General features: G+C 48.9%; 1 protein-coding gene across 2 annotated transcripts in view; it reads left to right on the forward strand.

Moving 5' to 3' along the window:
- The window catches only part of CYP4V2 (cytochrome P450 family 4 subfamily V member 2), a 344,463-nt gene that overhangs the window by 51,947 nt on the left and 278,656 nt on the right, over positions 1–13,860 (forward strand). The window contains exon 1 of one of the 2 annotated variants that reach the window (XM_085641977.1): positions 4,598–5,055. The exons of the other annotated variant lie outside the window; for it this stretch is intronic. Coding sequence (XP_085498103.1) covers positions 4,860–5,055 — 196 coding nt within the window. The 5' untranslated portion in view covers positions 4,598–4,859. Of the gene's footprint in view, positions 1–4,597; positions 5,056–13,860 lie in introns of those variants that run through there. 2 annotated transcript variants of the gene reach the window in all.

The following is a 13,860-nucleotide window of genomic DNA, read 5'->3' on the forward strand; positions in this document are numbered from 1 at the left end:
GGCCGCATTCGTTCTCATTAGAACAGCAAAGTGGCAGCCGCCCAGGCATCCTTTGCAACAAATCAAATGTCACCGGTCGGCGTGACTGCTTGTTCCCAGCCCAAAGTCTACTGAAACCTTTGAGAACTCTCAACACCATCACCCCCCCCTTACCAGGTCCTTCCCCCACCTCAATTGTCCGTAAAACGAACTCCCAGCCATTTTACCGAAAAACTGGCATTGTGGGAAAAACCTTGAACCAACAGGTGTAAATCCAAAACCCAAAAAACTACCTGTTCAGCAGCCATCCTACCCCTCCTGGGAGCACCCGTGTACCCATAACAGAGGAAGTCGCTCCATGCTTGCTGCTAGCTCGGTCTCGTAGCGTCCGCTACAACGTACCCTATCAATTCTACAATTCTTAGGCCCCCCACACCCAGACACACAGTGGGACCGAAGACTTGGGAAGTGCGGCCCCAGGAGCCAGCCGGCGAAATTTCTCCCAATGCCACCGAGACAGAGAGTCCGCTATAAACTTGTTGACACCTGAAATAGGACGTGCCTTAAAAACAATGATAAGCTGTAAACTTATTGAACATGCCATCACTCAGCAAATGTAACAACTCTCAAACCCTGGGTCTTCTGTCGATTGCTCAACTCTACCACCGCTAGATCGTCGACATTAAACAGCACTGAACAATCCTGAAACTCCGCACCCCAGACATACAATGCCACTAGTAAAGGAAAGGAGTCTAAAATTGTGATACTGCGCCCTTGCCTTAATCAAAGCACTGGCCAACTCGCGGCTCACCATAACGCCCTTTCCAAAATACTCTAAAACCCTTTGCTCCCACCATAGCTGAGGAAAACCTGAACCAGCCAGACCATACGTTGGACCGCAAAAAAAAGACACTTCTTTGAAGTCCTGCAAGAGAATCAGCCACACTCTCAAATCCGCCCTATAGGCTGCAGACATCCCTACGCACTGGTGCGGAAGAAAAAAACCCAGACATAGCCAACCCCAACCTCCTGCATAAAGATCTCCCAGCCCGCACCACCCTACATGCACACATGAGGTATCCCAATAATGTCTGCACTCTCCTGAGCTCCGCTTCGGGCTCCCCGATCACTGATGACAAATAAAGAAATCTCCTGCACCTTAACCCCCGGCAGCCGAGCTACCATGTTCACTGTGTCAATTGCAATACCCAAGAAAACCGTGTAGAGCTGAGGCCCTCCGTTACGTCCCGGGCCAACAGCACCGATCCCCTGTGCCGTACTCTGAAAAGCAGACAAAGCCGCATGAAACAGCCCCGAGTTCTGAGCACCAATGAACAAAAATCATCCACATAATGGCATACGAGGGGGTGACCAGAGGTGTGAATAAAAAACGCCACTGTAAAAAAGTGCTAAATGTGTCAAATATTGCACACGAGATAGTAACAACCCCTTTGGCAGCATCGTATCTACTGAAACGCCCCCGAAATGCATGCCTAACAGTTTAAAATCGCATGGATGGATGGGGAGGAAAACGAAAACAGACTGTATAGCACTTTTACCCAATTGCACGTTCCGCCCTGCAGAGCGTTCCAAACCCAGTGCACCATCCACTGAAGCGTAAGACATGCAAGAGTCCGCTGGCTAATAGGAAAATCGGTCATAGAGGCACCCTCAGGCCACGACAGATGGAGCATCAGGCGAAAAAACCCCAGCTTTCTGTTTTGGGCCCACCACCAATGGAGAGACAATCAAAATGCGTATGTGACATTGACCGAAAGGGCCAGCCACCCTACCCGCTGCAACCTTGCACTGCAACGTATGCTGGACCACCTGCGGGAACCCCTTAGCAGAGTTCGGGTTATCCGAACACGTACCCCGACTTGGGCCCTGGATCCTAACCGGAAAACCCCCTTTGAGAAACCCTCTTTGACCAGAATAACCTGATGCAGCACTTTAAAACAGCCACAAATTCATATGTCAAAATTCCACTTTTGATCTTAACCAAGCAATGTGATCCTAAAAATCATACCAAACCCCATATAAGGCAAGTGTTGTGTATATTCTCGTCTTCCTCCACTGAAACCTACACCTCCTTACCCTTCTCAGCGACCGTGCATTGCCAACAACATCGACGCCCCCCAACCTTACAGCATCTAGCAAATTCCCAGGGCGCACAACCCCAGCATGAGCATTAACCCCCACCAACTCTTCCCCCACCAAAATGGACCGTATTGCTTTGTGCATTGTACCCCCCTGTTGCCAAACCGACCACCATTCTGCCGTACCTTTTGGCAACTGGGCCGCTCTGTTCCGTACATCCCGCTGTACCTCCTGTAGTTGAGTGACAGTGACCTGGTCCTGCTGCTAGCTCGGTCCGCTCAAGACGCCTGCAAAAAACTAAGCATACTTTGTTGCCCCAGCACACCCCTCGTACCCGTCATTGACGTCACATACTGTGTCTTAAAAAATCCCCCACCAGTTCCCTCACGCAATTCCCCTTCAATCCAAATCATCACTGTCAGTGACCAATACCACGCCATCACGGCAACCCCACACAAATGCCCCACTCTGCATTGTAGAAATGGACGTTCCTCCCGTAGGTGGGTGTCAGTAGCATGCTCCCGCTGTTTTGCGTGGTCCGCTCGTGACGCCTGCAAAAGAAGCATACTGGGTAGCCCCGACAAACCCCTCGTACCCCTCCATGATGTCACATATCGTTTGCGATCATCCCCATCACCCTCATGCAGTTCCCTGCTATCCAAATCATCGTTGTCATTATCCAATACCATGTCATCTCCATTGTCACCACACCATGACCCCTTTTCTCTTCTCAGAACCAAAAATTCCCCTTGTTCCAGAAACCCAATACCCAGCAACAAACATCGTAACAGCTGAGGCGTCTGAGGTAGAAGGGAAATCCGCTCCAGATCTCCCTCCCTCCACACGCCCCCCCAGACAGAACCGCATAGATCTGACTGTAGCGTGCACCTGCCAGCCGTCTGCCGTGAGGACAAAACCGGCAGTATGGTCGTCCAGCCGCTCTGACCAGACTCTTCCGTAACTCCGAAGGCGACCCCGGGGACCCCTACCACCCCGCCCTGCCGCATGCCAGACGTGCCACCTCTGCTCACCCAGACCCACTGGCCCTCCGTGGGCTCGTGCTCCAACTCCCTGGCTGTACCCTGCAGGCGGCCACTATGCTGCCCCAAATCCACCGACAGGCCTGGTAAGTGACGCGCAATCCGCTGCCCACCATCCCCAAGTGGACCCAAATGCCCTGCAACCGTAATCTGTGAGGACCAAACCGCCGACCGTGCCTCCTCTGCTGCACCCAGGGACCCGGCTTGCTGAGAACAAACTGCCTACCCGGGCGTTGGACCTGCCAAAAGGAGCGCCCCGAAACCGACTAACACTGGTGTGGGGCACCCAACCAGATGGCCAAGCCGGAGTGGGCTCCAAAGGCAAAGAGGTGGGGCAGAAACATGATGCCGGCGTAGCAGGGCAAATGACATACTGGCACCCATTGAAATGCAGTAACTGAGCCCCCCCCCCCCCCGCCACTCCATACCGGTATTGTGTGAAGCAAGCGACTGGGCTGTTTCCAAACCTGCCCCCTGCCCAGCGTGACCCTCAGCACTCACCGCCCGCTTAGCGCCTGCCTTCCAACGCGTTAAGTGCTGCCCGGCTTACCACGCTGTTCCCCCGCCTCCCAGCGGTGCCCAAGGACCGCCCCCTCCTGCTTCCCCTGCATCGCGCCGCCCGCTGATAAAGCTACGGGCGGCCGCACATACCTGTGACTCCGGAGCCGTCTCTCAAGGGACACGGCCGGTCCCCACCAAAAACCGCAGCCCCGACCTCCATGGCCCCAGCCAGGCCCGACGCTGCACAACCCGCCGCCTTCTTCCTGCCACGGCGACATACCCGCCGCCGTCGCCACCGCCCTACGCGACGCCTCCCGCAGCTTTCCGGGGCCGGCGCCCCCGCCCCAACCAAGCCTGCTCCGTGATGCCCGGGCCCAGAAAGTCGACCCGCCCCGCAACACAGAGCACGCGCACAGCATCGCGCACCTCCTCCCGGGACGCCAGCGACCCCCACCAGTACGGCAGCAGCAAAAGGACAAACGACAAGGGGCCAATTCAAAACCCTTCCTCCCCACTCCCTCGATCGCAATGAATTTCCCGCCCCACAGCGCCTCTACTTAAAACCTCGCCTCTTGCCTCCCTAATTAACCCTACCCCGCACCTGGGTGGCCGCTCCCTTGTGCGAAACCACCCAGGGGGAGACTGGCTCGCGCTCCGCTCCCCCTGGGTCCCCTCTTGTAATTGCTGTTTCCCTTCCCGCTATAGTTGTAAAGCTCTCTGATGCCTTCGGGCCATGCACGCGCTGTACAACATTAGAATAAATAAATAAACGTGCTATGTTTATACATCAGTCGCCCTACTGTACTAATTAACAAATCGGATCACATGTCTGCTGCAGACAACCGTTAGCGCAGCATCTTTACTACCCCTTAGTTCTGGGTATCAAAAAAGCATACACTACTGGAGCCAATCACTTTATCGGGTTTGGATCGACCAATCAGGGACTGTCTCACATTGCGTTTTCTGAACTTCATGCCATGGGTTACCAGTACGTCTTACTCTTCTGCTACTTATCTATGCAAGCTCCTCCTAGTGTCCACCCTGACGTTATGTATGCGGAAAAAGAGGCAGAGCTCCCAACCAGCTCAAGTGCTGGCGCTTTAAGCTCTCTGTAAAAAGGGGCGGCATGGCATATTTTGGGCTGCTCTAGCGATCCCATATATATGCCACTCCTGCTTGCTGCCTCGCACACCGTAGGCACGGTGCCGTGAATATTTATTGCTGACCGCGCCACTCATAATGTTGCTGGACGGGGGCGCTCAGGCGCTATGGTTGACGGCTGGGGCCACGTTGTTGTGTGCTTTGTTTACTTTTTTCACACTGCCTTTGCTGCGTGACTACATCAGGAAATGGAACATTATGAAGCGGATTCCAGGCGTTAGCCCTACTTATCCTCTTCTGGGAAATTCGTTACTTGTCAAGCCCAACAGCGGAGGTAAAATGTGTGTTACTGTCTGGCATCATCACTGTGCCTCTTTTACAGTGACCGAATACGATTGTAAAAATGTAGGCTTGTGTGCTACATGCATGTCTAATGTTATGGTATGTTGTTTGGTAGGACATTGATCCTTTTCTTTCTCTTTTGCTGGCTGCACTGGCGTTGACCATTTAATCAAGGTGAAAGTTTGAAGTGCATCTCACCGGCACGTTTTCTTAAAGACAAGACTTAGTGTATTAGATGTGATGGGTGCAGTACTCACATCACATAAGGATGCCTGTAAAAAAGCTGATTTATGTACAGACTAGTTTTGGAGACCAAGACATTAATATAGGTATAGTCTTTAAATGATTGTTACTTGTTAACGTCAAAGCGCATGAAAACATCTGCCTAATATCTCGGCATTTTCGATTAATAAAACGTAAAACATCAGGACTGTGAACGCCTAATGAAAAGTATATCCTTATTTGAAAGTAGATTCCCTTTCACATTATATTTACCTTGTTCAAACTGGTAAAACATACGAACGTTTTCAAATACATCCTAGTTTTTAAGTGTTATTGTGGCTTGACGAGACGTGAAAACGTTGTGAAGAATGGCTAAATAGTATTCGTATGGAACAGATTCGGGTGTCATTTTGTTGTGTAAAATGGAGAGTAATTAACGACTTGAAGATAAGCCCCCTTGCTTGTGGGTGTCTTCTTGTTTGTTCTGCGGTAGTTATGCCCCTGGTGCTGTGTGATAATCAGATCTTGTTGAGCTGTTGTGGAGTGGAGCTAGATTTCTCCTGCTGTTAAGGTATGCATTGGCATTAAACGTTTTTTTTCTGGAATAGTCCAAAGGCTAATACAACAAGCATTTGCAATGCAATAGGTCTCGCATTAACGTGAGTTTAAGCTATTGGCATTGTCAATGATAATGCCTTTTATTTATGTTTTAAAAACAAAAAACAAAATAAAAGGCGTTGTTATTTGCAATACCAATAGCTCAAACTTGCATAAATGCGAGACCTATTGCAGGGTAAGCTAGTTAAGACTCTTTTTGGAGCCCTTAATCCATTGTGTACCCATTCAGAGCAGGCTATTTGGTGGCTATTCAATCATTCTGTATAGTATCAACCCAATTAGGCAGGGGTTGCTAACGTAGTACATGGAAGACTTCCCTGTAACAGGTTTTCAAGATTTAGACACGACAAAGGTATATACATTTAATCTAAATAAAACTAGTTTAAATATTCAGTGGGTAACCAGAAAGTTTTGCAGGTGTGGCTTTCTGTCGTACACACGACACCCCTGAGGTAAGGTATCCACGTAAATTTTCTCTAACTACCAAACAGATGGCAATGAAGAACTAAGTAGCTTACACTGTACAGCACCATCCCTCGCCTCCCTCACTGTTGTAGTGGAGATGAATGCATTGCACACAGTGTCCCTCACTGCACTGCGCCTCCCTTTCTGCTGCAGTGAGGCTACTGCACTGCGCACTGGTACCCGCACTGTACTGCACCCATCCCTTGTCTCCCTCACTGCTGCAGTGAATGCTCATCACTGTACAGGGGGCTTCCTCATATGGCAGCAGAGGGGGTGTCACTGCACTCGCGGACTACAAAACTGACAGAGCAGTGTGGCGCCCATGTGCGTTTTACTTGAAACTGCCTAGGCCCTCACAGTGTACCAGTGACAAGCGGTGACTGAACCATACCTTGCCCCCACAACACTACACCAGAGACAAGGTGCCACTGAACATGTACCTGCATTGCTCACACTACAACAGCAGCAATCAAAGTGAAGTGAGGGGAGGGGCGGGATGGAAGAGTCACTGTTCACCTAACCGAGCAGCGCTCACCAAAAAGCAGTGATGTTGTGTCTATATTCCTATCGAGCCTCCCTCATGCTGCAGCAGGGGCCAGAAGTTACTGCATTCATACCTCGACTCTGATACTAGCAGTGGCAGGCTGCCCTTGTACGTCGATCTCTCGCACTGCAGCAGTGATCAGATGTTACTGCATTCACTGCTTGGCTCTGACTGCAGCACTGATTAGCTGCCCTCGCGGATCCCTTGAGTCATAGGGTAGCAGTGGGCAGTTGTTACTGAATTCATATTTCGGCTCTGTAGCATAGATTGACCCACCCAGTACGTACTACAGGCTCTTGGGCTGTACCAGTGACCGGTGGTACTGCACTCACTGCATCAGCTCCCCGATACTGTAGCACCGAGGCTTTCCCCGTACGCTTTAAGTGATTTGCCCAGAATCACAGGATGTTGAGCCGACGCTTCGGTAGCTCGGGTTGTTACGTCACATCTCCACTTTTTTTTACCTCAAACCAACATTTGCGTTAAGTAAACCTCAATATAATGCTTAATTAAAATAAATACAGCAGAGAAAACACATTAACAACTTGGCAGTCATGATAAACATTTGCGCTGCATGGAAAAGTGTTGAACAGAGGAGATTACTGGATCAATCCATTCACTCCTTCTCAACAATGCATTTGTGTGGGTTAATAAGAATCGTTCTAAGCTCCCTTTATGTCGGGCTCAAGCAAGCACAAGGCACTGCAAAACTAAAGTGATAATGTTTTGGAGAGCGCACTGCAGAAGCGGAGGGGCTCTGGGCCAGGGCCGGTTCTAGAACAGTTCAGTGGCCCAGCACCGATATTACCCGATGAATGTGCTGCATAGAAAATATACCTTCAGGTCTGCGGGCTGTGAGGGTCGTTGAGAAGTAGGGGGGAGCAGCGCACTGAGTACGGGGGTCACCAGTAGCGCCTGGCCTGTGACAGGGGGAAGGTATCATCGCAGCACACCCTGACTCCCGTTCAGCGCAGGCTTTCTTCTCAGGGCTTTATAGTTTAATTTGGCATCAGTATAGCGCTGTCCGCGGCCCACGACCCCAAAGCGCTTGTAAATGCCGCAATCCTGAGAGAGGGCCCTTGTTGTGCTGCAGAGCAGAGCAACCTCTGCCGCGCTCACTGAAGCCAGCAACGCTGTCCGCGCTCATTTCACAGAGGGGAGAGTCTTTCCTCTGCAGCCCGAGTCCCGCACCACGACTCTGACCCCGCGTTTAGCTCGGGTTTAGCAAGGGTCTTCCTGAAACGGCTCGAAAGTGTGCTTTTATGGGACGCTGGCACCTATGTGCCCGTCCTCGCCACTTCTGATTACGTGAACGATTCAGCGGCCCAGCGCCGATATTACCCGATGAGCGAATGCGCCAAAAATGTTTTTTATTCAGTAAGCATTTTAATTGCCGAGAAAGGAAATTCTTAAATTATTTGTAAATGCTTCCACAGTCCCTCTAAAATCATCTTGTTAAGCATTCTTCTGTCGGAGCAGCTGCGACTTGCGGGAGGTGGTGGGGGATGCCCCAGGGAAATTAGGTGATTTATGTCAAACATAAAGCGCGGCCGCCCGGCACAATTCTATCATCCAATGCTGCCGCTGTAGTTACAGAGGCTGATCCCACAAAGGAGCGTCTCCATTTACAGACGCAGGGGGTGATCTCCAAAATAAATAAACAACGCTGCACACTGCACGCAATTAAAACAAGTGCGAGCAGAGGTGATGAGAACTGTAGTTAGGCGCCGCTGCTTCGGGACTACACGGAAGTCAGTATAGGATCAAGAGCAAACTGAAAGCTAGATAAAAACAGCAATGATACAGGTAAACCATGGAGTTTGAGCCAACATACAGATTACTTTAGGTCTCGCTGAGACTGCGCATGCAGCGCATGCGCTGCCAAGGCGAGACCTAAAAATGACAGTAGTCGGTTTCTGATTGCCACAAGTTTGGATTGCCCCCTCCCTCTACCGGAGTGATTTGCCTGCTGAGCGGGACGAAGTTCATACGGTGCCACGATAAGAGTGCCACAGAGCAGTGCTAACCAGACCCGTTAGACCGTGCTTAATTTGTAAAAACAATAAGTGTCTGGGCTCAAGGTTCTACTTAAAACCCAGCTCTACAAATAACAGGGGTGTCCAAAACCTAGACTGGATAGTCGTAAATACATTTAAAGCTTCTTTAACCCAAAACCAAACACTTCGTGCCCCATTCTTGCAAGTACTTTTCCAACCATATGTTCTCCCTTTGTCACAGTTTTCCTTCTTTCTCTTCCTCCTTCTTCCCCCCCTTTGTGCGTTTCACTCAAAGCAAGAAAGAGAAAAAGTGTGATCAGGAAAAATAAGCACCTGTCACAAAAAATTAGTGCCAGTGGTCCTCACCTGCAACCACTGGCTCAAATTAAGCACTGCAAAGATGCTGGTGATACTCCTTGTTTCTCTTGTCCACATCAATTGCAGCCTCCTCTGCTCTCGACGGAATTCACCAGGCAATCCTAGTCCTAGGTCTGTCTTTTCGGACTGACATATATGGCATTTGGATCTTAAAATGCAATTGCTTATTTTCAAAATGCTGGTTTAATTTGTAAGTATCCTGATCCTAAAAGCTGCAGCAGTAAGCTTGTGTGAGACCTTTTGTTAAGTTACAGCTATAATTATATAAAATTCCCATGAGACCTAATCAGGGCCATTGGAATTATGCGGCAGGAGAGTGCCAAATAATGCAGCAGTGTTGACAAAATTATGTGGCAAGAAAAGGCAAATTATGTGGCGTAATGCATGCACATTATCTGATGGCATTACTTCATTGTTTTGTCATTTTTAGAGTCGAGCCTTCTCGCTTGCTAGGCGCTATTGTGTAGAGAAAGGGGTAGGCTCTCTCCAGAGAACTGCCATTGTGTGCTTTCCCCACGTACCAGGGCGCGTCATAACTTCCAATTCTAGCAATGATGACTGAGTCCCCCTTAGACTGAGATAGTGTCTTCCCCCTTCTAGCACGACTCTTCCACTGTACCCCTTGGTCTTCCGCCGTACTTCTATGTCAAATTGTGAGGCATCCATGTACTCCAGTTTTTCCCTTTCTTTATTTCAGGGGCTAGGGGTTATTTTGGGGGTGGGGGTTTCTTCGAAATGTTTATTTATTGACCTGAGTAGCTTGACAGTAATATCAACGCATATTTGTAACGTTTAGGAAGTGATCCCCTGCAATATAGAAACTGTTCAATACAGTGGCTTGTATGTTATATAGTGATGGGATATACATCGAATGTCCTGCTGTTATTTCATATAAGCAAAATCCAATAAAGAAACTTTTGACAAAAAAAGGGCTTGGAGCCTGGCTGTTTCTTAGCATTTGTTGGCTTGCGTGACATTCTCCTTAACAGCCTAGTAATTGGTCGCTGCAAGCCAAGCATAATTTCCGTTCCTTTCTGTGGAACAGGGACAAAGCACTGATTGATTCAACTTGATTAGTGCCTGTCCGCTGTTCCCAACGTGATTGTGGTACTATTTTGTTCTTTTTAACTTCTAATGCCCTTCAAACAGAAGGCAACAGACTGGAGAGTTTGAACCCATGTATAAAACAGATAATGGGAACCGGACTGTACTTAACCCAGGGTTCAGGAAAAGTGGACTCGGTTCTACATGCCAGCATTATTGGCAAGCAATGGAGCTGAATTGGCATTTTTTAGGTTGGTCGGCAAATTCTTTTTGAAGATCAGTGCGACTGGCAAAAATGTGGCAAGCAGGGCAAATACATTTGCAAAGTTTTCTTTTCTATAGTTAACTTTCTTTCATTTTGCCAAGTCTTCTTTTTTCACTTTGCAGATTTATGGGCTAAAGTTCTACATTTTACAAAGCAACATTGTTTCCTTCTTATGCGTAATTTACAGAATGATACCTTAATACACAGTCGCGCAGTATGCCCATAGCAATCCACCCAAATACAATCCGCTCCACTCCAATTCACCCCAATACAATCAAAACCACCCAAACTCACCCTGCACTAATCCACTTCAATGCAATCCATGCCAGTCCAACCCACCCCTCACCAATCCCATTCACTACACCTCACTCCAATCTAATCTGCCCACTCCAATACAAACTACCCTAATCCACCCCACTCCAATCCAGTCCAATTGATCCCAATCCACCACACACCAATCCACCCCAATCCAATTCACCACACTCCTATACACCAACTTCAACCCACTCCCAAATCAGCCCACCACACCCAAATCCAACCCACTCCAATCCTATCCGGTCCACTCCAATCAATCCCAGTCCAGTCCACCCCAAACCTATCCGATCCTCTCCAGTCCAATCTGCCCCACTCCACTCCACCCCACTCCACTCCACCCCAACCCAATCCATCCCACTCCAATACAATACACCCCACTCAATCCAGGCTACTCCACACAATTCCAGTTCACTACACTCCAATCTAATCCACCTAATTCCACTCCCCAATCCACCCACCATACTCCAATTCACCTCAATCTAATCCACCCCACTACAATCAAATCCACCCTCTCCAATCCAACCCACACCACTCCAATCCAGTCCATTCCTCTGCAATCCAATCCTCCTCACTCCAACCCAAAGCACCCAACTCCAAGCCACCCATCAGCACTGCAATCCAATCCACCCACACCAATCCACCCACTTCTTCACTCTACCACAATCCAGTCCCAGCCTGCTCCCCTATCTTCCCACTCCAATCCACCCCACACACATGTCCAGTCTACCACAATCCATCCCACCCCACCCAATCCAATCCACCCCACACCAGTCCACTCCATCCCAATTAATGCTACTCCAGTCCATTTCACTATACTCCAATTGACCCCAATCCAATCCACACCTTCCAATACACCCCACTTTACTCCAGTCCTCCACACCCAACTCCAATCCAATCCATTCTGCCCCATTCCAATTCATTCTGCCTCATTCCAATCCATTCTGCCCCATTCCAATCCACCTAAATCCAATCCAATTCACCCTACTGCACCACCCCACATCAATCAAATTCACTCCAGCCCACCACAATCCACTCCAATCCATCCCACTCCAGTCCAGTCCACCCTTATCCAATCCACCCCACTCCAGTCCACCCGCCACACTCCAATCCACCTCACTTCATAAATCCACCCACCCCTTCCAATCCACCCCACCCAATCTACCCCACTCTACTCCAATGCATCATCATCATCATAGTCTTTATTCGAATTTTAAAAAAATCCATACAAGACACAAACATGTAAAAACACAAAAGTATCACAAGTCAATTTCCTCTAAAATACATAAAATCATCCATCAAATATCTAAAAGTTGCAGTTTAGACAAGAATTAAACATGTCGACAGACTAAAGATGAAAATATAATACAATTCAGAATAATACTTCTATTCATACAAGGGGATTTACAACCAACATCCCAAGAGGCCCTACGGGGGTGTTCCCAGAGTTTCCCTAAGGGCCTTAAGCCTTAAGGACCAAGCCCAACCCAGGTATTTAGCTAGGGCAATTGAGAGAACTGGAAGGGTACTTGTGCATAGAAGTCTTAGGGCAACGGCAGAACTCCTTGTGGCCAAGGTTTTACATAATGGGGACAGCCATGTTCGTCTAGGGTAAGCATATGCAGGGCAGACAAACAGGAAATGGGCAATTGTTTCTTCATGAAGGCCACAAACGGGACAAGTTCCTACACTTACTCCAAACCACCCGTTAGTAAGGGCCCTGAGTGGAAGAGAGCCAGCTCTAAGTTGGAAATAAAGTTTCCTATCTCTGGGTTGGGTGATCAAATCCCAGTAGGGTTCGGAAACTGGTGAAACCTTCGCCTCCAAGAATCGGCTAGTCATCGTGGGGGAGACAGAGTCACTCCAGACCCGGTGGTTTACCCATTCCCAATAGAGCTTTTTCAAGTATCTCTTCTGGGGGAAGACGGCAGCCACTGGGTCACTCCATAGCCCCTCCAACCCCATGTCTATCAAAATTTCCCGGAGGTTCCTCAGCCACCCAATCTTATGGAACGTATCGGCCTGTATTACGTCCATAAGGCCCATTGCATATGAATGGAGCTCCGGGGTGGTCCAGAGTCTCCTCCAGTATAAGACCGGGCGGAGTTTGGCTAAATCCTTGATAGCCTTCCTACCTAGATCGTAGCGTAGAGGTACCAAGGGCGTGCTCTGCGGGAGACCAGCTATGTTACGGTAAAACTTGTTTTCAACGACTACTAAAGATGACAATGCGTCGAAACCCCATAGCTCGGCCCCATACAACACTGAGCTTAAGGCCTTAGCCTCATATACTTGAAGCACTGGTTTAATGGGCTTGGTGTAGGATTTTTTTATGTTCACTAATCAGAGTTCCAGTTATCTGCCTGAATTTCAGTGTAGACATTTCCAAATGTCTATTCCACTTATTATCATGTGTCACATGCATGCCCAAATAGACAACATTTTTTAACTTCCTCGAGTATTTGCCCATTCATAATAAAGTTTCCTACTCTATAGCTTAGGTGCGGGTTGAAGGCCATAAGTTTTGTCTTAGTGACGTTCACCTCTAGGCCATGATTCCTACAAAACTCATCAAAAACGAACAATGCCCTTTGCATACCGCTCGGGGTTTTGGATACAATAAGAGTATCGTCAGCAAACATCAATATTGGAGTGATCACTCCAGCCAACTTGGGAGCATCGGTGTTGACTCGTTGCATATAATCTACTATTCCATTGATGTACAGGGAGAAGAGCGTGGGTGCCATGGCACAGCCTTGGCGCACTCCTCGCTCAACCGGGAACTCGGGGGTAATATCCCCCGAAGCTCCCCACTGAATTCTTGCAAAATTAGGCTTGTGTAATCGCCTAATTAAAGTCAAAAGTTCAGAGGAAAGCCCGAGCTTTTCAAGAACCCTCCACAGCTGCTCTCGCGGGACAAGGTCGAAGGCAGCTCTTAGGTCCACAAAAGCG

The sequence above is a fragment of the Triturus cristatus genome, chromosome 2_2 (genome assembly GCF_964204655.1).
Source record: "Triturus cristatus chromosome 2_2, aTriCri1.1, whole genome shotgun sequence".
NCBI classification, from domain to species: Eukaryota; Metazoa; Chordata; class Amphibia; order Caudata; family Salamandridae; genus Triturus; species Triturus cristatus.